The following is a 24,051-nucleotide window of genomic DNA, read 5'->3' as shown; positions in this document are numbered from 1 at the left end:
GCAGAAAGAACGAACGTGGGGCAGTCGCGGACTTCACATTGGCAGGGTTGATCATGAGGCTCCACATCATTCAATCTCTCCATTCCATTCGCTTGTTACGTACTTGACTACCCTTAGATGTTGACTTCTTCGACGGCTTTGCGCGGTCCTCGGGTGATTGCCCAAACTCTAGGAGCATCTCCATCTCTTCCACGGAGATACCGACAGGTTCCTTGTTGCAGTATCCCTTGTTGCAGTATCCCTTGTGGAGGGCCAAACATTCTTATGAGGCTCCCTATCGCATGACCAGACATCACCGCGTCCACCACACTTGAGCTTCGGCTTAGCATCTCCACAGTGAGCGCATCACTTCTCGGTGCCTCTCTTCTTCCACCTCTCCTTGGCGCGGCGTGCGACTTGCTGAAGATACTCTACGTCTTCATCGGCGTAACAAGGTTGGGTGCCCTGTCGAAGAACGATGGCTCCGTAGCTTGGTGGCCTTGGGAAGACTTCCGCCATCTGTATTCCCCCTCGAACGACGTGTCCAACGCGAATGGCATCTTGCCCTGTATACCTGGGCCTCGACCTGCGTCGCCAAACTGCATCGATGACAGATGCAGCAGTGACATTGTCCATTCGCTTCCAGGAGGGCTGAATCCCATGATGGCGTGACTCAGGAGCGGCTCTTGGCTAGTCAGGAAGAACTTGCCCTTATTCATGATGTTGATGGCGGATCTGTTCTTGGGGTTGACTGGCTTATCGCTGACGCCTGTCCTATGACTGATCGTCGTAGTGTAGGTGCAAGTACCCATGTTGCCCCTAGGCTCGTGTCGAATGCGCAGCGCTGTATTTGGGGAAATGAGGAGGTCAAAGAAGCACTGCAAGAGGTAGAGACCAGAGAACAGAAGTCATTGTGTGTGATAAGGTAGAAGATCGTTTCATGTTCCTGTAAAGATAATAAGTGAAGTGGCAGAGGCACTCTCGACGGTCATGTTGGTTAGAGAATCGCGTTCCTTTTCGGTGCCTTCAACTTGGTGGAGAATGATCCAGTTACGATGGTTATCGATGTTGTCTCTTCAAGTCTTTGGTTCAACACGCATCATCTTGGGTTTGTTGGCAAGCCATGCGACTTCAACCAGCTCGGTGTTTCAGTAGCGGTGGTCGGTAGTGCATCGCTTGTAGTTCAGGAGGACTGCGATGTCGACGAGACCCATGGGTTTTGTCGTCACTGCCATGACTGGAGATTGGCATGTAGCGTGCGGTAGTGGGAGAAGGTTTTGCGAGTGGATGAGGATGAGGCGGTGTATTTAAGGCAGCGGTGCTACCTTCCGCTGAGGTTTGCACCTTCGCCTTGACTTAATAGTCCCCCATACTGTCGTTTGTCGTCAGGTGAGGGAAGCTACAGGGTAGGCAACAATCAAGCTGTACCGGCTTCTGTCGCCAGCGGTTGATTTACGGCGGGCTCACGTCTCTCGACGTCACCCTCAGATGCGCCTCTAACAATCTGTCATATTGATCACCGTCCGGTTCAACTACAGCGTTCGAGAATAGTGCATTCACTGTCTTAAATATGAAGCTTCCTGAGCGCGGTTATTGATTAATGAATGCGTAACCTGGTCGTAAGTTTATCGTGAAGGGGATGGTGCTGCTCAGGTCCCCTCCTGCTGTAAGCTGACCGGGGTACTTTTCGACCGGGGGTAGCCATCAACACCGATTTTGAAGCCGAGTCTTGCCAACAATAGAGTTTAGGTTCGCCACTGAGTACACATATATTGAAGCGCAGTAGCAGCAGCCTGATCATTAGCAACTTTAATATTTTCAATGTTGCTGAAGCACTCTTTTTGATCCACTCTGACTCACTTTCTTGATTGAGTATTCTAGAGTTGACTGAGTTGATACTGTAGTTGCTTGTTTTCAGCTTTAAGCTGAGCTGCCCGAGTATTTGCTTTATAATAGCCTTACCTGCCTTGCCAAGCACTAGCTGGGTACTCCGTGAAAGAGATTCTGATTGTTGAGGTATCTGCTAAGTTTTGTGGAGTACCGTAGATAGTCTTGAGTACATCTAAAGCCCGTGGTTTTGACGGAGGGGTACTAGGACGGCCTAATACTGAGATGATAAAAGCACCAGCTCAGGATTGTATGGGCAGAGTCCAGCAGCCTTCCAACCAGCTAGGATAGAATTAAGGACTTAAAAGACCTCACACCTTACACCCTCCATAACAGTCAGTTGCAAAAGACTAAAATTCTCGCAACTACAAAGAATCAACCTCTAAGTGTTGGGAGGACCGACTCTAAAATTGCAACAAAGCTGTTTGGAGAATCCAAGATCCTACCTATTGAATAGCAACGATATGCTCTCTCAGCAGCCCGGAGGATGTCAATCTATTGAGAACTTCAGGTAGCGCGTGCAGGATGTCTGCAGGCATTCGACACTGGCAATTTCGGACTAGTCTTCTCATGTCGAACTGGAGCAAGACTGTACAGTGCAGCGAGCAAAAACACGCAAACCCTCCCCATACCAGGGTCACAAGAGTGCAAAAAAGGGGTCCTGCCGCGACTCGAACGCGGGGCCTCTCGCACGTTTACTTAGGTACCCTAAGCGAGAACTTGATGGTTGTTAGATGTTTTTCGAGGTCGGACTCATTTGATTGTAACTTACTCATACCACTAGCTGGATTGTTGTCAGAAGGAGCTCGAAAGCTGAAGGATTGTGGATTAAACTTACACCACAGGACCAATTCATTGATGGCAATTTTCGTTTTAGGGACATATATAATCTCATATAAAAAAGGGGGATCGTTTTGCTCATAGCTAAAGTGGAGTCATGTTCATTGGTTGGAATGTGCGATGTGCACACTAGCGTATTTCGTACTCGGCTCCGACATCTGAACATCCTGTTCTAGTCCCGACAGTCTAATGAAAAGAATCGCAAACAAAGGTACCTGGAAGCATGTCAGCGACGTCGCCTTCTACTTGTGCTGAGGCCTACTTCGCATGTCCTTACTCAGACTTCCTTCGCTTGTCCTTCTTGCTCTTCTTGAGAACCTTTGCAGCAGCCTTGCTTGAACCCTCGCCGTTGTCGGAATCCTCATCGCGACCGCGCTTCAGGCCCACGGTTACCACTTGACTGTTCCTTGCCTGGTCTTCGAGATCCTCGTCCTGCGTGCGCTCAGCCTTCTTGCCCTTGCCCTTACTTTTCTCGGGTTTCGCAGCAGCTATGCCCGACTCTTCACCGTTGACAGATTCATCATCGTCCACCGATGCCGTTGAGTCCTTGCTCCAAACCGCGTCGTCGTCGGTGAAGTCGTCCAGAATCCCAACATCTCGCTCGAGATCCGGTTCCTCGACCTCGCGGATCACGTTCCCAGGTCGCTTCTCGTCTCCGGTCAATGTGATCACGTATCGAGACGCGGTTACCTTGCCGGGAAGGATTGCGGTCTTGGCCTTTTTGTCCTTTGAAGCGCGTATAAGCTCGCATGCGATCGTGAGAGCATTCGCAGACACGTTGCGTTCATTCTGACCCATCTCCGCCATGCTAGCGAAAGCCAGAAAGGTGCTAAGATGACAATAATGCTTGTACGTCGCACTAGCGCAGACGAATGCGATGAGTCTGAAGGTAGAGTTGTTATGCAGTGAAGCGCGGATGAGATCGACTTGACTGCCAGTGGAGAAATTGACCGTAAAGAAGCAGTTGATCAGCCAAAGCAGATCACCAGATTTGGCGGGCAGCTACTTCTTGGTCTTGCTGAGATAGAAGTTGTAGTCTTCGGCGCGCAGAGCCGATGCGGTGAAGAACATAGCACGCTTACTCCTCGACTCAGCGAAGAAGCTCTGCGGATAGTAGGAGTTCGTTGGGCCGTGTTCCTGGAAGCCGATGGGACAGCACTGCACTCGGGTGGGAGGCTATCAACAAGTACCTCGTTCACCATGATGCCAGTGACACCATCCCAGTGTCAAGGAAAAGTACAGTATTTGCTTGCTCACTGAGGGTGAGGACGAGACTTGCGATGGGAAGACTCTCCACCTTGGTATTCTCTTTTGAGAAGCGGCTTCCTGTCTCCGAGAGATAGACCGGCACTGCTGCGGATGTCGATACCTCCAGGCGTGCTGCATTATTGTGAGCGAGACATGAACGATCCATAAGTGGATGTAACTTGACGCCCATAATATCCTGCACCCAACGTGCTTCCCCGTACTTCATCTGCTCGGCCTTCTTGTCCTTTTCGTATTGGTTCAGCGTGAAGGACCTAAAATTCTACCTCGCGGCGTAGGCTGGCTAGATTGTTGTCAGATTGATGATCGAACCCAAAGGATGCGCCAGAATGAAAGTGGTAGACCTACAACGGAGCCATATGTCAGAACAATCAGCGGCTTGACTTGATTCATGTACACGCCCGTAAGACGACTGGCTTGAGGATAGTTGTCCTTGTGTTTAACAAGCCAAGGGGGATCAAATCAACGAAAGCAAGCATGTTCGCTTTGGCAAGCTGCTTGGTGAGATCGGGTTGAACGCGCTGGATAGTACATCCGCCTCCCAGTACCCAAAGTAGTTGTAGATCTGGGTGACCGCGTCTGCGCTGCAACCACCTGCCTCGAAGAACGTGCTATCCTCTTCCTCATGCGTATCTCTGATGTCAGATCCGAGCAACACCATGACAGTTGAGTCATCAGGTAGCTGCTGCAGTGTACCTTGACCCTCAATCATCCTCTGAGTCTCGTAGGTGAAGACATGGGTCTTCTGGTTACCCTTCCTTGTAGTCGGATGAGCCTCGATATATTCTCGAACCTCGCATACGTAAGCAGAGATCTTCTGCAGGGTGCGGATGGGGCATTTTGAGGTCTGTTGCAGCAGGGCAACTGTGTTGGTGTTCAAGGTATCGAACAAAGAGTGATCTTCACCCGCAAGAACGATGATGTCTTTGCCACCGACCTCCGTGTCGAGCACTCCGTCCCCGAAAAGCGCGATCAGAATCAGCTCTCAACGGTTGAGCGTCCCTGCGTCTAACCTGAATCTCTGCAGTTGCATGGGCGATGACGTGAACAGTTGCCGCAGTGAGAACCTCAGGGCAGTCCATGCCTACAGTGCGGTAGAAGTGACCCGTGAATGAAGTCAACGATTTCGAATACGTGTCTGAACTATGGCGGTGCTGGCATTTTCGTTGTTGTGTGGTGGAAAGGAGCAAGAGGTCGAGATCAATACGTTCGTTGTCTGCGCGCTTTGTGCCACGTGTGTCTGTGCATCGAGAAGCTACTGGAAGCGTTGCAAGTGAAGGTAAGCGAAAGGCAGCGTGTGTGACCAGAAAGGGCAGAACATCATTACCCACCCCACCATCGGTACCCGCATCCTAGCACAGAGACTACTAGGTATCAACGAAAGGTCTGAGGTGCTATGGAATCTGTCAAGCTGCCCGTTTTCGCTACAGACTTGCACTCTATCGCCACTAGCGAACGAAAAAGGCAACAGTCCTGATCTATGGCAAGGGTCCGCGAAGGTGTCGCGAAATTGAACAGACCCATTGCAAGCTAACGTGCAATCGAGCATTAACGCGTTGTGCAGAAGCGCAATCAAGAAGGAAACGTAACGACATTGCTGTGCAAGGTATGCGTTACGAGGAGTACATGGAGGACTAGTGCAATATCAAGCAGGCTAGCCTGCAAGATGCAAAGAGACGATTTTCACTTAACAATAACGAGCGCAATGCGGAACGAACTGGGCGCTTGGGTAAGAGCCAAAGGGAGGGAAAGCATAGCTCTACCCCGGAGAGAGCGCCGTCTTGTGTGTCTGTGTCAAGAGACATGTATAGACAAGAAGAGGGACTCCAATCATGTGAAGAAACTTGACGTCCGTTACGATGCAAAAAGACACAAAAAGCGTAGAAAAGGTGTCTGATCATATGTCCCGTGGAGGGCCAGCCGTATGGGTATGTCGTAACATCTACAAGAACGTGATCGTGTGGCAACGAAGCCAAATCAAAAAGAAAAAGGACGATAGAATCATGGTCGAATGCCCATACCAAGGCCAACTATCTCGAATATGATGGGGTCGATACTAACGGCCAGCCACCCAATGCCTAGGACCAGGTAAGTAGATATCACCAGTTCATCAACAAAAGCACTTACCGCTATACACAATCAACTTTGTAACCACTTCAACATCGTACCGCACACGCGGCTTTGTAAGCTTCATGAATATTTCGCGTTTCTCATTCTCCTCCTCGGTCTTCAACGACGCGTTGCCTGCAAGATCTATGTCGCTGTCTGGTGGAGTTTCCATCTTGCCATCTAAGCTTTGTATATTGCCGGTGCCCATCATTTTCTCATACGAGTGGACTTGTGAGGCCATTGGTGTAGGCAAAAGACCAGTACCTAGTAGACGCTGTCCCTGGCCGAGCGCTGGCGTTGCCGCTTGAGACGGCGGACTCGAGAACCATTCTAAGTCTTCGAGTACAGTGCCATCTGATGAGTTGACACTTTCTCTTCGCCGGCGGTTGCGGTGGGCAAGCGTCTCGTAGGCGTCGGAGGCTGACTGTGGACCAACCGACACTGATCGTTTGCGCGGGTGTGCCAGGTTCTTGAGCATCTGCGGAAGCTGCGAAGCGGGTGGGATGACATTGTCATCGTCGCGCATGTTGGGAATGGAAGTGTATGAGGAGGCGTTGAGGAAGAAAGCGCGTGGTAAGTTCATCCGACCTCGCTCGAGGAGTCTGAAAAGTGGCGGCAGTATCTTAAACAGCGTCGGCTTTGCTGTCGACCTCCATAGGAAGATGATGACAACACCGAGCAACGTACGGACGATAGCCTTGGGCAGTCCTATCTGGGCAAGCTCGAATGGCACCGTGGAAGGATAGGCATCGTTGATCGCGAACCCTGATTGTGCGTAATGCCAGGCCCCAAGGTTGATACCAACCACTACGCCAGAGAACGCTACACTGTCGTCAAAGCACGGGCAGTCATCAGCAGGCTCAGGATGTATGCGGACCAGCACGAAGATGACCAGGGTTGCTACGACAACATCCTGGTAAGCACCGCTGAAGATCCACGAATCTATCCACTCGCTGAAGATCAGCTGGAAGACGGTGATGAGGGCGCCGAGAACGCTTCCCACCAGGACATCGAGGAAGCCATGCATGCCACAATATAGCCGACCGATGATGATCGAGACGGCGTAGAGGTAGAAGAAGGCCTGCAGACCAATGTTGACCGTACGATTGTACTCGTCTGACTGCCGCAGCATGTATATGGCGTAGAAGGTAACGGAGACCGCGTTCGTCGAGTGCGAGGAGGGAAAGCCGTATTCAAGAGCTGCCGAGCCGGACATGGAGATGCGGGCGAGAGGAGGCGACAGGGGGCGAGGCAGACATAGCATGTCCTTGAGGAAGCCGCTCCAGTAGATGCCAGCGGCGAGCATAAACACGGTGCTGCACATGTCAGCTGTCGCACTAAAGCCAGGGTTTGGGTGACAGGTTCGCTGACGTACGCTCGCCCAAGGCCTGTATAGCCGCACCAAAACTGAATTGGCAGGAAGACCATGAAGAAGGTATGGGTCCCAAGGTTGGCCGTGTAGGCAAAGTACGTGTCGAGCGCTGGCGAGCGCATGCTCTCCTGCATCCAGGCGAGCCACGGTGTCTCCCAGCGCACTATGGGAATAAGGCGATTGCGCAGGTCATTGCGCCATTTGGGCAGTCGTCGAGCATCTGTTCAGCGCTCAGCTTGCGTCTCTTGCAATTGCACACAGCCAGCACGCACAGTGGTCGTGGTGTCGGTTTCCCGCATCGAGCCGCTTCTCCTTGTGCGCCGGAGCGGACATGGCAGCGACCTTTAGGCCGGATGCCACGCCCAGGGACGCATCATGCTGGGGACACATGGGGGCAGTCGGCGGGAGATTGTCTCGAGGCAGACAGGACGATCATGACCAGCGGGCGGGGTGGATGCGCGGTAGCATGCGATATGAGGCCGTGCATGGGGGTTGCACCTTGGAGCTGACAGGGGTGTGTCCACTGGACCGGGGGCGTCTACTGGACCGGGGTGTGCACTTAGCGCCTGCGTGGTTGCCCGGGGAGAATGACGGCAACCGAGTTTATAAACACGGCGGCCCATAAGCTTCGACCACTCGCTACCATACAGCTGCCCCAGCACCCCAACTCGCCGTCTGCATTGTTACCACTGTTCGCATTCCAAGGCCTGTCGAACCTTGACTCCACTCCACACCACACCTCCCGCCATGGCGACCGCACCCTCGCAAAACTACGACTACCTGCGCCGCAAGCAGAGCACAAAAGCACCAGGAGCTACGACGATCACACCGGTCCGCAAGCCCACACGCACACCCAGCGAACGCAACAGCAATGGCACAGTCAGCTCATACGGAACAACGCAGACAAACAACACCAACATCACCGAGCCGCCGCAGTTCTCGAAAAAGCTGGTCGTCGTCGGTGATGGCGGCTGCGGAAAGACGTGTCTGTTGATCAGCTACAGCTCCGGCAACTTCCCAGAGGTATGCCAGGCGCACAATGCCACCAACCTGCAATCCACTGACTGCGCCGCAGAAATATGTGCCGACAGTGTTTGAGAACTACATCACCCAGACCCCGCACCTGCCGACAGGCAAGATGGTCGAGCTCGCTCTGTGGGATACTGCTGGACAAGAGGAATACGACCGCCTGCGACCGCTTTCGTACCCGGAAACCGACATCATCTTTGTTTGTTTCGCTATCGACTGCCCTAACTCGCTCGAAAACGTCATGGACAAGGTCGGCTGCCCACTTCCAACTTTTAGCTGCACGCACTAACTTTTCCAAGTGGTACCCCGAAGTCCTGCACTTCTGCCCCACAACGCCGTTGATGCTTCTTGGTCTCAAGTCAGATCTCCGTAACAAGAAGAACTGCATTGAGCTCCTCAAGACACAAGGCCTTACACCGGTAACACCTGAGCAGGGCCGCGCCGTCGCCAAGAAGATGGGCGCCATGTACATGGAGTGCAGTAGTAAAGAGCAGGACGGCGTCGAGGACATCTTCGACACGGCTGTCACCATTGCTGTCGGCGACGAGTGGAAGACGCCGGCGGATGTCCGCAGAGAGACCGCCACACCATCCGCCTCTGGGCATCACCGGACTATCTCTACCATGTCCGATCTACCCAAGAAGAAGAAGAAGGGCAGCAAGGGGTGCACTATCCTCTAAGCACTCTCACTGTCACCGAAGGAGACGGCTATCTCGACACACGACGCTGGACGACACGATCAAGATGCTTAATGACCATCTCATCACGCCTTCGGTCCCTTCTTTTTTTTTTTTTTTTTTTTTTTTTTTTTTTTTTTCTTTTTTTTTGCATACTGGTAGCGTAGCTCGACCAGCTAACCCGCCAGTTGCCTGCTACCACTTCTGTAGAGCCCTACACGTATATGATTGACGGCGTTGTTGGCTGCTTGTGAGCGACAATTTGTACGACTGGGCTCCGACCTGAAACGTCTACGCGTGCATTTCACCATTCTGTATCTGTATTCGGTATTTAGTTGTGCGTGGGCGCATCGCCGCGCCTAGGGAATGAATTTTTAAGCATCTTAACCGTTTCCCCCGTCGAGTTCCATCAGTTGAGGCGACAGTCAGGACGATGAAACTGTTACACGACTGACGAACAGCACATGAACAGCAGTGGAGACCATCCTTGTTGTCTGACATTATACCTGCACAGCACATACTTGTGAGCAAGGTGATCCTAGGCTCGTGTACACATCACATTGCTCGACCCTGGTCTATCCATATCAAACACAGCGGCCAACTGCTGTTGGCCACAACGCAGCTTTCCCCGTTCAGCTTTGTGCGAAGCTGATGATATTAGCGATCGACCCCCACACCCAGACCTTCTGCTTCTCTAACAATCTTCCCATTCATCCTCTCCGGACGTCTGTTGTGCTGCTTCGTCGGTAGAGTCGACCTCATCCATCGAGTCTCCGCGTCCCATAAGCTCATCTGAAAGTCGAATCCGTCTCTTTCTCCGCCCCCGCGACTTCTTCCGTGTCTCTGCTCTATCAGACACCGTTGGGACGTCCTTAGCAACCACTTGCAACCCAGTGTCTTCATCAACCTTCGAGTTCTTCCTGACCTCCACGTCCGCACTCGCAGGCGCTGTATCACCATGACTCTGTCATCGAGTCAACGCGGCATCTTCTCACTTTTGATGCTCCGTCACTTCTGTGGCTTCCTCATGCTCAGTCTGCCCCTCCTGCGCACCCTCCTGGTTCTCATTCGGGTCTTTGGCCATGACGTTCTCGAAGTGACTCCACAGCGATTCCACAGGCGCGAACTCGGCGCCGACTTGGGTGACTTCTTCGAGGGAGCGGTTCAGTTTGTTCATGTTTTGGAGGACGAGCTCGAGACTCTGCGACGTAGATCAGTCTCACGCTTCATTGAGTGCACAGCGGTGTGCAGCGGTGTGTATGAGGAGGTGCGGGGCGGTGGATTTACCTGAGCAATCTCGCCCACCAGGATTTCACGCTGCTGCTCGAAGTAAGTCTTCTCAGGCGCAGGCTGCGCGCCGTTAGCGGCCGAGGCACGGTTTGTCGACATGTTGATCTGTTTTCGTCGAATGTTTGGATGCAGGAACGCGTTGCATGTCCACGGTGGGGTCCATCGCGCACTGGCCACACGCTAAACCATCGTCCATAAAATTCCGTTTGCTACCTCAAGCTCTCCTCATCAATCGACCACCACGATGAAACCACACAAGTGAAGGTAAGCCAGTCTGTGCAATTTGCACTCCCGGGGTCCTCCCCGAGGTTCCTATGATTAACACCATAATTAATCTGTCAATCCCCTGAATCCCACAAGATGGGACTTGATGACTCAAATTATTGTATTCACACTATGATCCAACCTTCTGCCTAATACCTCTGCAACATCACCCTCCTGCCAGGCAGCAAAGCTAACAGCTCTTGCTCAGATCGACATCATGGCGCCGGCCCTGGCACCAAAAGAAGTCTCCGAACCCTTCCCCATCTCCTGCGTTGCAGGACGACACCTCCTTTTCGACGTCGACGTGATCTCGCATGTCCGTCGCAACCACAATATTTGTGGCGTTCTGGTCGGCACGATACCGAACCTATCGCAGCAAAATGTCTTCCTAGGCATCCCGCTTGAGCTCATGTCTGAAGAGGCACGAGTGCTTGTGGAGGGAGGACATGCGTACATCGTTGACGATGTAGAAACACACCGTCAGGGATTCCAAGAGATGAGCAGAGCAGATAGGTTGAAGTACCTGGCGGAGATGGACCGTCAAGGTACTGAGGCCGCAAAAGAGAGTTTGGCGGCACAGGAGAAGAAGAAGGATATCGCGCTCAAGAAGAAGGGGTGGAGGAAGGAGGTCGTTGAGACCGAGACAGCTCCAAGTGTCGCGGATAGTACTGCGACAGTTGAGAGCACAGCGGACAGCACAGCCTCTGATGCGACGGTCCATGTCGAGCTACCCAGCCCTGCTGGCTCTGGTCTTGGCTTCATCATGAAGGGTTCAGGGTTTGTGGAGCCGCAGTCATCAGCCAACACAGCTTCAGTACCGTCGATACCATCAGAGTCATCAGGCACTGTCGCTTCTGACCTCGGCTCGTCGTTTGTTGACCTTGGCTCGATCATGAAAGGATCCTCGTTCCTGGACCCCTCATCAGTGTCAGCAAAGTCGGAAGCCGTTGCTGCACCTGTCAGCGATGCTGCGCCATCCTCTCCACACACTTCCGACCTCGGCTCGTCCTTCTCTGATCTTGGCTCGATCATGAAAGGCTCCTCCTTCCTGGAGCTTGCGCCGGTGGAGGTGAAGGTTGAGAAGGTCGAAGTGGAGGAGGCTATGCCGCTCTTGGTCAAGGAAGAAGAAGCTGGTCCCGAGGAAGTGAAGCTGGCGGAAGCCCAGCTCGAAGAAGCCATGCAGGAGGAGTTCAAGGCTGTAACCGCCGATGACCCGGAGGAGGTCGACTTGCGAGAAGCTGTGCCGCCAATGGGTGGAATAGAGGCCGAGCCAGCAGAGGATCCACAAGAGGTCGACCCATCCACCGCCTCGACCTCGCTCTTCGAGTCTGAGCCCGCCCCATCCGCTCCTCCAGTGAAGAGCACCTTGAAGAGTGTCTTTGCCCAACGCCAGTACATCACCCCCACCACATCCACACCTCCTCTACCAACCCCACCGCAAGACTCCTCCCGTCCCCTCCCAGTAGTCCCCAAGAGCTACCCACTCTTCCGCTTCCTGCACTCGCGCGGCTACTTCTTCATGCCCGGGCTGCGCTTCGGCTGCAACTACTCCGTCTACCCCGGCGATCCTCTGCGGTACCACAGCCACTTCCTCGCCACGGGACTGGGCTGGGATGAGAAGTTCGATTTGCTGGATATTGTGGGTGGAGGCCGTTTGGGTACGGGGACGAAGAAGGCGTATATGGTTGGTGGAGAGGATCCCAAGGCGCCGAAGGAGGATAACGTTCGCGCGTTCTCTGTGGAATGGGCGTCGATGTAAGAATATAGAGAGCGTTTATGGTGTGCGTGATGAAGCGAAGCATGACTCGTAATGTATACATGAATGAAATACATGAACATCCATAACTTCTCTGTCTATGTGTGCTTGTCGTGCCATCACTTTGCAATAATGCCATTGCTAAAATGCCATTGCTAATATTGCTAATCAATCCTCCCGGAAGCCTTCTGCAGCCAACTGTAAGACGGACGCGTAAGAAGATGAGTTTGCACAACACATGCCATTGTACCTCCTTTGCTAGATATCGTCACGCGTGATCCTGTCCCATCCCGTCCTAAACTCCAGTCGTGTCTGTCCCAATGCCTCTTCCGGATGCCACCAAACGCCAATCCATTCATTACCATTATCATTAGAGATACCGCTCAAATCCCGACCAAGGCGCCAATGATGCTACATCCGCCAGTGTAGGTAGTTTCTGCGCGCCCAATACCCCATGAACCTGTCGCGGTGGGCTCGGCTCTCTTCGAGGCGAGCGGCTAGTCACGCTGTCTGTTCGTCAATCTTCAACCTTTTGCTCTCGGTGGTAGTTTCGTCGTCGGCACCGGCCTTGCGCTTTTTACCGTTCACCTTCTCTTCAGGCTTCGTCTTGGTCTCGATTTCCTTGGGCGTCCAAAAGCGGTGACGCTCGTGATGCTTGTCCGCGATGTCTTCGTCAGAAATGTGTCTCTCCTCGCGCTCCGCTTCAGTCAAGCTAGGATGCGCACTGACGAGGTTAAGAGGCGCTTCGTCGCGGCGGAAAAACACTCGCTGGACAAACTTAACCCGCCCCCTCTTCCGCGAGAACGAGTACCTTATACTCGAAAACGGGAAATAACTCCCAAAGAAGCCGAAATCGCCCGCATTATCTGGGACCTCGAGCATCTCCCATCGTCCATCGTTGAGCAAGGAAGGGAGCTCGGTCTTCGCCCAGTCCTCGTAGATGTCGTTTGGTACGTTGGCAGTCAGTTTCTTGAGGTTGGTGAACTGTGTCGCGTACCGCGTCCAGAAGCGGCGCCACCCGGTCATCTCGCGGTCCATGAGCACCTTCTCTGCGGGCGACTGGCGACGATGTGCGCGTAAGTAGCCAGAGACGCCGGGCACGTCGACGGGGTACTGGATGGTGAGCTCATCGACCATGTGTGCAATGGGGGTGAGGTTGAAGCAGGCCTGGGTGGGGAGGAGGCGCTCTTCCTTGTCGTCGCCGGTGCCGGCGAAGGCTTTGTAGTCGCCGAAGTAGAGGGAGCCGTCGAGGCCGGAGGAGGGCGATGTGTTGGTGCGGTCGCCGATGGAGAGACGGATGGGGATGTTGAGGCTGCGGAGCGTGGTGACCATGGTTTGGATGCGGGTGAGGACTTCGGGTTTTGGGAGGAAGGTGCGGTTGGGCTCGAGGTTTGCGGGGAAGACGTCGCACATCATCGAGTCCCAGGCCAGAATCGGCTTCCAGTCGCACTTCTTGAGCAACCACCGTATGGCTTCTTGTACTTCCGCGTTGGAGCACGGGTCGACCGGCGGCGTTGCGTTGTTCTGTGCGTTGTGCTGTCCGAAGTGTTGGCGTCGCTGCATGACGTTGACAAGGTGGAAGGGATGCAGTGTGATGTTCTCGAGGTTGCGGATCGGTTTGATGTTGATCTTTGGGTACTTCTTGGAAATGGTCTGGAGGCTCTGGAGTAGGTCCTCGAAGGAAGCGCCGACGCCTTGGACCACGTGGTTACCGAGTGTCATGTGGTCGCGCTTGCAATTATCGAAGCTCTTGTCATCGAAAGCCTCCTCTTCATCTCGGTGATGGTGGCCCTGTGTGATTCGGTAGGGAATGGGTCCGATTACGTCTCGCTCGCGGCGGTCTTCCATCCAGCTGTACAGACCAATCTCGACGTCTGTGATCTGCGGCCAGTCGGTGGCATCGGTGGAGAAGAGCGAGCGATACGGGGCGTAGTCGTGCACCTTGAGCTTCGTCAGGCTGGACGGGCAGTTACTCTGCACGCCATCGACAAGACAGCACACGCGCTGATGGACCTCCCACTCGTTCCAGGTGCTGCGACTGGATTAGTTAGGTAGCAGTGACACGTTGAGAACCCCATCTTACTGAAACCCCGAGTACCGCTCCCGGATGGCGAGAGTCTTCAGTTTCTCGCACAGCGGGAAGATCTCCTTTGCAACAGAGCCACCGCCTCGCCGCCTCGACAGCCGGAATTTCTGCTTGAAGCGGTAGTCGTTGTACGAGTAGCTGTACTCGATGCGCGAGTGTGCAGTGTAGTCGGCCCAGTTCGCGACTTCCAGCTCCTCCAGCTTGCTGAACAGCACTGGACATGCTTCTGCCAGCATCTTCCACGTCCAAGTCTCCTCGGGCGTCCAGACGAAGTCCTTGATGGCCGAGATGTCGAGGGTGGTGAGCGCAGGCAGGTTCGCTTCTATCCAGCGGAAGTCGTCGATGCTCACCCAATGTGACAGGGCCAGCTTCTGCACGTAGCTCCTGTTCTCGTCGTTGACGCTCTCCTGGAAGCTCTGCCACCGCACCTGGCCACTGGTCCGGTACTTCCACTCGCCGAGCCTCAGGTCGCGCACGTCGCTCAGCTGTATCGGGTACTTGTAGAGCAGCTGGTTGACCGACTCGCTCTTAGACATGCCCTTGCAGAGCCTCTTCAGACTCCAGGCCTCGTCGCGGTCCAGGTAGTCCAGCACGCACTTGAAGATGTCGTCCGGCAGCTTGAACAGCGGGCTGTTCTGCACCGTCGTCTTGGGCTTGCGCAGGTTGAGGGGGTCGAAGGCCATGGGACTGCAGCCGCGGCTCGAGTCGGAGTCGGAGTCGTCGGCGCCGGGCGACGGCGGTGTCATGTCGAGTAAGGCAAAGAGCGAGAGCGACCTCGACATGGCGAGATGTGGGGTTGTTTGCGCCTACGAGGCGTGGGGGGGGGGGGATGTCGACGTGGGACGGTGTGGTGGTCGGTATCATGCATGCATTCACTCGAGCGGAACGGTGGCGGACAGAGGGGCGGGTATGTAGAGGAACAAGGCGACAGCCGTAGTCCGACCGCTGTATCTCAACAGCTGCACCTGCGCGGCGGTAAAGCGTCCGTGGTGTCGCAGGCTGAGCTGCCTGTGGAGAGGGCGGAGGTCCGCGCTAGCGCCGATCGCACATGCCTGCACTGAAGCTCTTTCACATAGCCCACCAGCACTTCCCATACACAGCGCCTCGCCTCGGCACACGTCGCCAACCCTCCGCCAGTCCACACTTCGCGCACCAACACCGTGCCGACTGCGCCCTCCGCCACTCACGCCCCAGTCCCAGCAGCCCGTCCTTACCGCCTCAAAATTTCTACGCCCGCCATGGCCGACGCGCAAGTCTTCGAAGAGACCTTCACCCTCACCGAGGTCAACAACGAGCGCTACGACCGCGTCTCGCGCATCTTCGGCACCTCGGCCGACAACTCGCTCACCATGACGCTCGACATCAACCACGAGCTCTTCCCCTGCCAGCAAGGCGAGCAGATCCAGATGGTCCTGGCTACAACGCTGAACCTGGACGGCACGAAGGAGGAGACGAGCTGGAGGAACGTCAGCAAGCAGGGCACTACGACGCTGGCGGATATGTACGACTATGTGTGCTACGGCAAGAACTACAGATTCGAGGACGGTGACGGTGACACTTTGTGAGTGGTCACATGCAAGGCATGAGGGGGGGGGGGGTTCGTGCTGACAATGCTGTAGGAAGTACTTTGCCAGCTTTGGCGGACTGCTGCTGTACATCGAGGGTCCCTTCAAGAAGCTCACCGGCCTGAAGATCGACAACATCTACATGCTGCTCAAGCACAGCTAGACGCGCACCAAACACAGCGAGACGCGCACCAAACACAGCGAGACACGCACCAAACACAGCGGCAGAGCTGCGGAGAAAAGCAAGCATGGGCGGCGTTATGTGGTGGTATTGGTATCATCTGGAGTGGTCTATTTACGGCGTCTGGATACCCTCGTCGATATCCTCAAATCTTTCACATCTTCTCACCCCCCCCCCAACCAAATCAGATCAAACCAACTAGAGTGTGGGAAACTCCAATCTCCTATGCAGCCTCGACACAATCTCAATGAAGTCCTTCTCAGTTGCCTCCGTCAGAATGCCGTGCCGCACCAGGAAATCCAGCACCACCAGCGAGCAATTCGGCTTGAACTCGCCCTTCGTCATGGCCTCCTGCACCTCCTCCACACTCCACAACTGAAACTCCTCAACCTCGTCGTCTCCCGGCTTAGGCACAACGTCTTCAGGCAGCTCCAGGTCGTAAATGTACTGCACCTCCGGCTGCAACAGCCCTGTCTCTCCTCCCGCCCTCTCATCCCTCACATACCAGTACGTCACCGTCCCGGCCGCCTTTGCCTTGTTCCTCACCAGGTCTTCTTGCAAACTCGCTTCCTCCGCACTCTCCCTAACCAGACTCTCAAATGGAGACTCTCCAGACGCAATTCCGCCCGCAACTGCATTATCCAGCATACCGCCATACGTCTGTTTGCTCTTCGCTCTTCTCGGCGTCCAAATTCTTATCTCCCCGCTCTCCTTGTCGCGCGTGTAAGCTGTGAGGTGCACGCCGTACGTCACAACCCCAAACAACGGAGAGGCGCTCCTCTCCACATCAAACAGCAGCTTCTTATCCCGCCCGTACACAGCATACAACTCGCCCCTCCACTTCTTCAAGACCTCAAAGTGCCCTGTTTCTCGTAAAGCGAGGAGCGTCGTCTCAACCGCTTTGCTTCTTGTTGCTGCATCCTCCCCAGCCGTAAGCGTTAACACGCGCTCCTCGTCGTCGAGCGCCCAGTTCGGTATTCCGCGGAACACTTCGGCGACGGACGGCAGCATGTAGCCCAGCGCGTAGTCATGGCCAGAAACTCGTAACTGGTAGTATGTGTTCACCCGGGTCAGGTAGGCGTGTGGATCGGCATCGGCGTAGGGGAAGGCGTCGCATTGCGAGACGAGGGCGAGGTTTGTGAAGGACATTTCGGGTGGATGTAGTGGTGTGACGGCAGTTTGGAGGTGCGATGTCATGGAGGGAGGTTGGTTGGAGGGGAGGGTTATGGGGAAGTTGAGGTTGGACATGGAGGTGGTGCTGTGTTTGGCTTCGTCATCGGGAGCGAGCGTTGGAGAAATAGTGGGGGCGGGGCAGGGAGGACTGACATCAACTTCCCATTGTAGGTTCCATGTGTAAGACCGTCTTGAAACCGTGATCGCTTTCGGAGTATACTGACTGAGCCCCTTGTTCCATGGTGGTCCAATGATTCTGTGAATCCTTTGTGTTAAGCATCAATACCGGTGTGGTCGTCCCCATGATGTTCAAATCCAACATCTCGAATCACAACAACACACCCCAACATCTGCCACCATGAGCGAAGCCACAGGAAGGATACCAGGCCAACCGCGCCAATCCGATCCATATGATGGAGCAAGAGCCGTCTTATCCGTACCCAAAGCCCACGTGAAAATTGTAAAGTCGTTGTTGGAGAGCCACAAGATATTCGATCGATACCATGGAATTTCTCCAGAACCGAACGACGCAAAACATGCAGCGTCAAACGGGCAGCGAATGCGCGTACCTACAACGATACCGTGCGTACAACTGGCCGACGGTTGGAGTACAACTGCGGAGAGGGCCCAACTACTCGTGGGGCTTCAGCTGCATGATATCTCTCCGGACATCACGTGCTCATCCTGGATCCCCCCAGAGACCAATAGTTACAGACCCGTCGCCGCGTCACATAACCCCCTCCGCAAAGCCGTTCGAGAAGCTCTCGAAGCCCTACCGTCAGGCACACTCGCCTCTCTGAACCTCACCATCGATGCTCTCGTCGTTAGGTTCCCCGACTCCTACTCAATATACAAGCCGCTCCTCCTCCTACCCAGCAACTCCCTTGGCTCGGACTTGTCCTTCATTGTTTTGCATCATGCAGGCATCTTCGAACGGGTGTGGGACCACATAGCCGATGCACTGCACTGCACGCACATCGCGCTCAACTCGCCGATTCCGCCTTCCAACACGCCTTCTTCCGCGCATGCTGGAGATGAAGACAATATCCTCCGCAGTCCCGTAAATCTGACTCCGATATACGGCACCTTCGGCCCCTCGCCAACGCTGCAAACACTGAGCGCCCCTAGCCAGAAAGATTTCGAGGACGCGCTCTGGGTGCACACAACGCAGAACTCCGTCCACCAGACCTGGGCACCCTTGTACACGATGTTCAGCCGTGGCAACGTCAAGGAAAAAGCGCGTCTCCTTTCCCTGCCCTCCATTACATCCCTCGCCCCCTCCTCATCCGCCTCTCAAACACAAGAGGGAGCAACGGCGGTGGACATGTACGCCGGCATCGGCTACTTCTCCTTCTCCTACCGTCGAGCCGGCCTCACTCGGGTGCTATGCTGGGAACTCAATCCCTGGAGCGTCGAAGGTCTGCGTCGCGGCGCTGCGCTAAACAATTGGAGTGGGCGCGTATTCACGCCCGCCGACATCCCTTCACCCTCCTCAACATCTGGTGAATGGGAAGCCTGGCGTACCAATATTATAAAGGGCAAGGAGGATTTCTGGATCTTCGCCATGAGTAACGAGACCGCGGATCGCATCGTACAATGTCTGAGGGACTATATACCCCCGGTCCGACATGTGAACCTCGGACTGCTGCCGGTGTCGAGATTGAGTTGGCCAAGCGCTGTGAGGGCAGTGGATAGGAGACTGGGAGGCTGGGTGCATGCGCATGAGAATGTTGGGGTGGTGGAGATGGATGAGCGGAAGGTGGAGGTTGAGACGGAGTTCCAGAGGTTGACTGACGAATGTGCTGATGAGAGGAGGTCGGTGGCTGGTGACGCAGAAGGATTGAAGAGGAAAGCGCAAGTGGAGCACGTGGAGAAAGTGAAGACGTATGCGCCGGGGGTTGTGCACGCTGTGATTGATGTGCACATTCCTGGTACACAAGCAGCTGAATGAGACGGCATGGATAAAGAGGCCACATGTCTATAATCGGTGGCGATGTTGCTTTGATTTTTACTACCTAATATTTGTTGTCCCTCGACACCACGCTCGCAGAAGGGAAAATCTACAATCACTACCGCCTCCAAAGGCTTCACTAACACAGGCGAGCGGGCGCGCACCACTGAGAGAAAGGGAAGACGCAAATGAAGAGATGCAGTGGTCGGTTGGGTATTTACATTAAAGCACGTATGTAGAAGCCTGCACAGTCCTGCTGCGGTGCAAGAAACTAGCGGTAATACTCCGTATACGCCGATTAATGCAAAGTGTTGTACAATGAAACAGGTGAAAGAGAAGAGGTATTCTAGGGGTTCGTGTCGTCTGGCTTCTTGCCGTCATTCAGCTTGGGGTCACCAGCGAAAGGTCCGATAGCGAAGTTGGGTGTTGTTCCTGTGTTTTGGCTGGGTGGGCCGCGATACTCATGCGCATCAGGTGCAAGAACGGGATCCGATGGCTTAGTTTGGGGGTGAACCTCGATACCCTGCTGTGCCTCCAGATCGTCCTTGTTCATGCTACGACTGAACTTGAGCGAACCAGCATCGCCAGTATCCTTGCCAATCGGCGACCATCCTCCAACGCTGCCAGCGACAATACCGGCCATGACAGCGGCGGGACCGAAAGCCGAGTTGGAGTGGGACCTTGTTCGGCGACGGCTGGATGGCGTGGGTGCTGGGGAGCCTTCGTGGTCGATGGTACCATTGTTGGGTGTGCTTGGGTGAGAGAGACTGGTCCTCGACCTGGAGAACATCTCCCTGGGGTGCGAAACCTTGTACTTGATGTTGCTAAGACGACCACCGCGGAACTTCCTGATGAAAGCGAGCTCATCACGGATTTCAAGAAGACCCTGGTTCCACTCGAAGTTATCGTCAGTAACGACAACCTCCGGGTTGCGCTTCCTCTTGAAGAAGTCTGGAATGCATTTGCGGATGAGCTCATCAGGGATGAGGCGAACAATCATGCCGACGGGGAGTGACAGGAAACCCAAAACTATCGAGTATCCCCATTGAGCACCGTTGAGCCTGGTAACGGAGAAAGCAACACCACCGATGAAGACGATCATGGTCTGTCCACCGATCATGATCAGCAGGATGCCGATGAAGAACCAGTTGTGTGTGATGCCTTCGAAGACATTGAAACGGTTATCGAGGCGGCGGTTGTTGAGAGCGTTGAAGATTTGCATCCACACGAAAGTGTTGAAAACAAGGGTCGGCAGTTGCTCCTTCTCGCGATCGCTTTCATATGAGAGTATAGATTCGCCAGCGAAGTAAAGGATGAAGGTAACCACGAGCTGATAGATAGCTTGGCCGATGATCATCTTCCACATCCTCAAGGTAATTAGAGAAGCAGACTTGGGGTCGGGTTTTCTGTTCAACAGGCTTCGTGTGGGTGGATCGGTCGCGAGAGCCAAAGCCGCAAAAGTGTCCATGATGAGGTTGACCCAGAGAAGCTGAACAGCGGTAAGCACAGAGCTTTGGTCCTCGCTGGACACGGCAGAGACGAAGGTAAGGACGACGGCAGTAATGTTGACTGTGATCTGGAACTGCAAGAACTTCTTGACAGCATCGTTGACCGCACGACCCCAGAGCAAGGCCTTCACGATCGAAGCGAAGTTGTCGTCCATAAGAATGATAGCGGAGGCTTCCTTAGCAACTTCAGTTCCAGCGATACCCATGGAGAAACCAACATCAGCTGTCTTGAGCGCTGGAGCATCGTTTGTACCGTCACCAGTAACTGCGACAGTTTCGCCCAGCTCTTTGAGACGCTTCACAAGCTTACGCTTGTCCTCGGGACTGGAGCGCGCGAGAACACAAAGTTTGGGGATAATAGCATCCATGTCCTTCTTTGACAGCTTACGAAAGGTAGGACCCTCCATAACCACGCCGCCAGGAACGAGGATACCACAATCTTCAGCAATAGCCTTGGCTGTCAGGACATTGTCACCCGTAACCATGCGGACATAGACACCAGCGTGTTGACAGTCTTTGACAGCTTCCTTGACACTGTCTCGCAGAGGGTCTTGAATACCGACAACAGCGAGGAAAGTCATCTTCTTGAAAACATCAGTGAACACGGCCTGGCTAGGGTCGTCTTCGTTGGGCTTGGAGTCCTTAGGTGGCCAGCTCTCGAAATCGCGGTAGATCAGGCCGATGGTGCGGAGTGAACGAGAGGCGTAAGCAGTGATGACATGTTCGAGCGCCTCGCGGTTATCGCCCGTCATCGGAGCTGTGATGAGCTCCTTTGAGGCGTCCGTAACGATCTTGTCGCAGTTGCACAGAAGGATCTCAGAGGCTCCTTTGACGTACATTCGGTATGTCCCATCGGAGAGCTTTGCAACGGCTGCTGAGCATTTTATAGCCGAGTCAAAGGGGACGACTTGAACGATGTTGGCGTTAGAGCGCTCCTCGGCCAGGTTACCCGTGCCAAGATGGTCGCGTGCAAAACCAAGGAGAGCAGTTTCAGTCTTCGAGCCAATGAATGGGTCTGGTCCGCCAGCCTCACCCTCGAAGGCAGTGGTGTTCTGTACAATGGATTGCTCGAGAAGCTCCTTCACGTCCTTGCTGATGGTAGCAGCGAATTCGGAAGCCGAAACGTCATTAGGACCTTCAACAGGAGACTCTGCGACGTTCTTGCCCTTGGTGCCATCATCGAGGGGGGTGGAGTCCTGGGAAGCCTTGAGCTTGTGGTCACCAAATCGAAGAGCAGTGCCAAGAGAGCCAGCAACCACGGTCATCTTGTTTTGGGTGAGAGTTCCAGTCTTGTCGGAGCAAATGGTTGTCGCGTTGCCCATAGTTTCGCAAGATCGAAGCAGTCGCACCAAGTTGTTGTCCTTCAACATGCGGGTTGTTGCAAAAGCCAGCGCAAGGGTTACAGCAAGGGGCAGACCTTCGGGAACAGCAACGACGATAACAGTGATGGCGACAATGAGGATATCGAGGAAGTTCTGGCCCTTCTCTGCAGGAGTGGCGTTGCTACCCTTCAGATGGACAAGGAATTCGATGAACAGAACGACAAACAGAAGCAACGCGGCAGCACTGCCGAGCTTGGCGATGTAGGTTGCAAGAACGTTCAGCTTCGACTGCAGGGGAGTGACCTCACTCTCTTCACGGAGAGACATCATCGTTTTGCCGTAACTCGAGTTGACACCGGTGGCGGTAACCAGGAATTGTCCAACACCCTCTGACACTTTGGCACCAGAGAGGATGAACGGATCAACCTTCTTCAGATTCTCGTGCCTTTCGATGGTGCGGAAAGCTTCGTCTCCAGGGGTCTTCTTCAGAAGATCAGATTCACCGGTAGCCGAGGACTCGTCGCATTTGATGCCGTGGCCCTGGATGAGAATACCGTCGACAGGAATCATGTCTCCAGGCTCAAGGTTGACGACATCTCCTACTAGGATGTCGTATACCAAGACTTGCTGGGTTCTTCCGGAGCGAACCACCTTGATCTGTCGGTCGTCCTTCTTCTTGTTCAGCTTCACGAATTGGCGTTCCTTCTGCCAGTCGTTGGCAGCACCAACGACAACGACGATGACAATGGCGACAATAATGGCTACACCTTCAATCCACTCGACCTTCGGCTTGCCATCATCGTGTTTGACACCAAAAGTTTGATACAAACCAAGTGCAAGTGATATGACAGCAGCGCCTGTTAAGAGAAGCAGCACCTTATCGTTATAGGCCATCCACGCTAATTGAAAGATGTTCTTTGGCTTCTTTTCCGGAAGCCGGTTGTCGCTGAACACACGTCTCCGATCAGCGAAAGCGTTCGGCCCTGATGCTTTAGACGCATCGTTAGGAACGGCTCCATTAGCAGATGACTTTGGCGGTGTTTGTGTCTGGCTGGGCGTAGTGGCCTCCTCGAACGTAACAGCGCCGTCAAGATGCTGTTCGTCGATGCTTAGACCAGCTTTTCTATCTGTTCGGAGACCCTTCTCTAATCCGTCCAATCCACCCAGAGCATGGAATGCGCCTAAGCTCTTGGGATTGTACAACTTAGCAAGCTGACCAGGCGAAAACGCGAATTTGTTGTTTTCGACTTCAAAGTCAGCTTCTGTACCTGGATCGGGCTTGAGAGCATCTTTGTCGTTAAGAACTTCTGTGGGACCCATTTCTCCTTTAAGCGTCTCGCCTTGAGACGACGGAACATAAGTACCAGTTGAGTTCGATTCGCCATTTTCGGCGTTCGAATCCATCGAATTTCCCCGAGAATGCGCGCCAGGTACTGACAGAAGGTTCCCGCCGTTATTCCATCTCGTACTTGGCGAAGAGACATTATGCGACGAAGTTGGCCTGCTTGCATTGCTTTCGAACGATCCTGCGCTGCGCAGCTCAGGCGAAGCATTATTATCCATATTAGAGTTGCGATTGTCGATATTGCCCAAAGGTACAGAATCGCCTGTGCTGTTTCCGCCAGCAGCGGATGTATCGATGGTGATGGTAGGAGCTCTGGCTCGTCGCGGAGCAGCGTCCGATGTATCGTGGTCCGCCATGGTGTGCCTAAAGTCAGCCCCGAGGCTGTGATAGTAGGCAGCAGGTGGGGTCGGCTATGCTGTTAGGCTAGCGAGAGGATACGAGTGGAAACAAT

General features: G+C 54.1%; 11 protein-coding genes across 11 annotated transcripts; 4 read left to right on the top strand and 7 right to left on the bottom strand.

Annotated features, from left to right (window-relative positions):
* Positions 1 to 80: 80 nt before the first annotated feature.
* On the bottom strand, positions 81 to 710 carry BU25DRAFT_407514 (uncharacterized protein). The gene has a single exon (XM_033705556.1). The coding sequence runs from the start codon at positions 696 to 698 to the stop codon at positions 411 to 413; it is 288 nt and encodes a 95-aa protein (XP_033565134.1). The 5' UTR covers positions 699 to 710; the 3' UTR covers positions 81 to 410.
* A 2,269-nt stretch (positions 711 to 2,979) lies between these two features.
* Positions 2,980 to 3,513, bottom strand: BU25DRAFT_455291 (uncharacterized protein; the record flags this gene model as incomplete). The annotated part of the gene is made up of 1 exon (XM_033709933.1): positions 2,980 to 3,513. The coding sequence occupies one exon, from the start codon at positions 3,511 to 3,513 to the stop codon at positions 2,980 to 2,982; it is 534 nt and encodes a 177-aa protein (XP_033565133.1).
* A 2,350-nt stretch (positions 3,514 to 5,863) lies between these two features.
* BU25DRAFT_407511 (sphingosine-1-phosphate phosphohydrolase) lies at positions 5,864 to 7,946 on the bottom strand. Its single transcript, XM_033705555.1, has 3 exons — positions 7,457 to 7,946; positions 6,100 to 7,397; positions 5,864 to 6,050 (listed from the first exon to the last, which is right to left on the bottom strand). Exons 1-3 carry the CDS (start codon positions 7,585 to 7,587, stop codon positions 5,974 to 5,976), a joined length of 1,506 nt encoding a protein of 501 aa, XP_033565132.1. The 5' UTR covers positions 7,588 to 7,946; the 3' UTR covers positions 5,864 to 5,973.
* Positions 7,947 to 8,132: 186 nt separating this feature from the next.
* On the top strand, positions 8,133 to 9,257 carry BU25DRAFT_407510 (ras-domain-containing protein). Its single transcript, XM_033705554.1, has 3 exons — positions 8,133 to 8,476; positions 8,529 to 8,732; positions 8,782 to 9,257. Exons 1-3 carry the CDS (start codon positions 8,201 to 8,203, stop codon positions 9,160 to 9,162), a joined length of 861 nt encoding a protein of 286 aa, XP_033565131.1. The 5' UTR covers positions 8,133 to 8,200; the 3' UTR covers positions 9,163 to 9,257.
* Positions 9,258 to 9,691: 434 nt separating this feature from the next.
* BU25DRAFT_360623 (uncharacterized protein) lies at positions 9,692 to 10,559 on the bottom strand. The gene is made up of 2 exons (XM_033703674.1): positions 10,447 to 10,559; positions 9,692 to 10,360 (listed from the first exon to the last, which is right to left on the bottom strand). The coding sequence occupies exons 1-2, from the start codon at positions 10,546 to 10,548 to the stop codon at positions 10,151 to 10,153; spliced, it is 312 nt and encodes a 103-aa protein (XP_033565130.1). The 5' UTR covers positions 10,549 to 10,559; the 3' UTR covers positions 9,692 to 10,150.
* Positions 10,560 to 10,688: 129 nt separating this feature from the next.
* On the top strand, positions 10,689 to 12,534 carry BU25DRAFT_445918 (uncharacterized protein). The gene is made up of 2 exons (XM_033709464.1): positions 10,689 to 10,713; positions 10,922 to 12,534. Exon 2 carries the CDS (start codon positions 10,931 to 10,933, stop codon positions 12,470 to 12,472), a length of 1,542 nt encoding a protein of 513 aa, XP_033565129.1. The 5' UTR covers positions 10,689 to 10,713; positions 10,922 to 10,930; the 3' UTR covers positions 12,473 to 12,534.
* Positions 12,535 to 12,563: 29 nt separating this feature from the next.
* Positions 12,564 to 15,343, bottom strand: BU25DRAFT_385611 (uncharacterized protein). Its single transcript, XM_033704371.1, has 2 exons — positions 14,553 to 15,343; positions 12,564 to 14,501 (listed from the first exon to the last, which is right to left on the bottom strand). Exons 1-2 carry the CDS (start codon positions 15,335 to 15,337, stop codon positions 12,971 to 12,973), a joined length of 2,316 nt encoding a protein of 771 aa, XP_033565128.1. The 5' UTR covers positions 15,338 to 15,343; the 3' UTR covers positions 12,564 to 12,970.
* Positions 15,344 to 15,793: 450 nt separating this feature from the next.
* On the top strand, positions 15,794 to 16,283 carry BU25DRAFT_333308 (RNA polymerase; the record flags this gene model as incomplete). Its single annotated transcript, XM_033702479.1, has 2 exons — positions 15,794 to 16,116; positions 16,175 to 16,283. The coding sequence occupies 2 exons, from the start codon at positions 15,794 to 15,796 to the stop codon at positions 16,281 to 16,283; spliced, it is 432 nt and encodes a 143-aa protein (XP_033565127.1).
* A 91-nt stretch (positions 16,284 to 16,374) lies between these two features.
* On the bottom strand, positions 16,375 to 17,557 carry BU25DRAFT_407507 (thiamine pyrophosphokinase). The gene has a single exon (XM_033705553.1). It carries the CDS (start codon positions 17,547 to 17,549, stop codon positions 16,500 to 16,502), a length of 1,050 nt encoding a protein of 349 aa, XP_033565126.1. The 5' UTR covers positions 17,550 to 17,557; the 3' UTR covers positions 16,375 to 16,499.
* A 177-nt stretch (positions 17,558 to 17,734) lies between these two features.
* BU25DRAFT_445916 (uncharacterized protein) lies at positions 17,735 to 19,425 on the top strand (the record flags this gene model as incomplete). The annotated part of the gene is made up of 1 exon (XM_033709463.1): positions 17,735 to 19,425. The coding sequence occupies exon 1, from the start codon at positions 17,833 to 17,835 to the stop codon at positions 19,423 to 19,425; it is 1,593 nt and encodes a 530-aa protein (XP_033565125.1). The 5' UTR covers positions 17,735 to 17,832.
* A 346-nt stretch (positions 19,426 to 19,771) lies between these two features.
* BU25DRAFT_418602 (calcium-translocating P-type ATPase) lies at positions 19,772 to 23,956 on the bottom strand (the record flags this gene model as incomplete). Its single annotated transcript, XM_033707883.1, has 1 exon — positions 19,772 to 23,956. The coding sequence occupies one exon, from the start codon at positions 23,954 to 23,956 to the stop codon at positions 19,772 to 19,774; it is 4,185 nt and encodes a 1,394-aa protein (XP_033565124.1).
* Between the last annotated feature and the right edge of the window lie 95 nt (positions 23,957 to 24,051).

This window comes from Macroventuria anomochaeta, assembly GCF_010093625.1.
Source record: "Macroventuria anomochaeta strain CBS 525.71 unplaced genomic scaffold BU25scaffold_5, whole genome shotgun sequence".
NCBI lineage: Eukaryota > Fungi > Ascomycota > Dothideomycetes > Pleosporales > Didymellaceae > Macroventuria > Macroventuria anomochaeta.
This window is presented reverse-complemented; position numbering and strand designations above follow the sequence as displayed.

Coding starts and splice junctions, on each gene's coding strand:
- BU25DRAFT_407514 (XM_033705556.1), bottom strand. CDS start 698: ATGAATAAGGGCAAGTTCTTCCTGACTAGCCAAGAGCCGCTCCTGAGT.
- BU25DRAFT_407511 (XM_033705555.1), bottom strand. CDS start 7,587: ATGCAGGAGAGCATGCGCTCGCCAGCGCTCGACACGTACTTTGCCTAC. Junction 7,398..7,456: donor TATACAGGCCTTGGGCGAGC/GTACGTCAGCGA, acceptor TGACATGTGCAG/CACCGTGTTTATGCTCGCCG. Junction 6,051..6,099: donor AAAGTTGATTGTGTATAGCG/GTAAGTGCTTTT, acceptor ACCTGGTCCTAG/GCATTGGGTGGCTGGCCGTT.
- BU25DRAFT_407510 (XM_033705554.1), top strand. CDS start 8,201: ATGGCGACCGCACCCTCGCAAAACTACGACTACCTGCGCCGCAAGCAG. Junction 8,477..8,528: donor GCTCCGGCAACTTCCCAGAG/GTATGCCAGGCG, acceptor ACTGCGCCGCAG/AAATATGTGCCGACAGTGTT. Junction 8,733..8,781: donor TCGAAAACGTCATGGACAAG/GTCGGCTGCCCA, acceptor AACTTTTCCAAG/TGGTACCCCGAAGTCCTGCA.
- BU25DRAFT_360623 (XM_033703674.1), bottom strand. CDS start 10,548: ATGTCGACAAACCGTGCCTCGGCCGCTAACGGCGCGCAGCCTGCGCCT. Junction 10,361..10,446: donor TGGTGGGCGAGATTGCTCAG/GTAAATCCACCG, acceptor TCTACGTCGCAG/AGTCTCGAGCTCGTCCTCCA.
- BU25DRAFT_445918 (XM_033709464.1), top strand. CDS start 10,931: ATGGCGCCGGCCCTGGCACCAAAAGAAGTCTCCGAACCCTTCCCCATC.
- BU25DRAFT_385611 (XM_033704371.1), bottom strand. CDS start 15,337: ATGTCGAGGTCGCTCTCGCTCTTTGCCTTACTCGACATGACACCGCCG. Junction 14,502..14,552: donor GAGCGGTACTCGGGGTTTCA/GTAAGATGGGGT, acceptor ATCCAGTCGCAG/CACCTGGAACGAGTGGGAGG.
- BU25DRAFT_407507 (XM_033705553.1), bottom strand. CDS start 17,549: ATGTCCAACCTCAACTTCCCCATAACCCTCCCCTCCAACCAACCTCCC.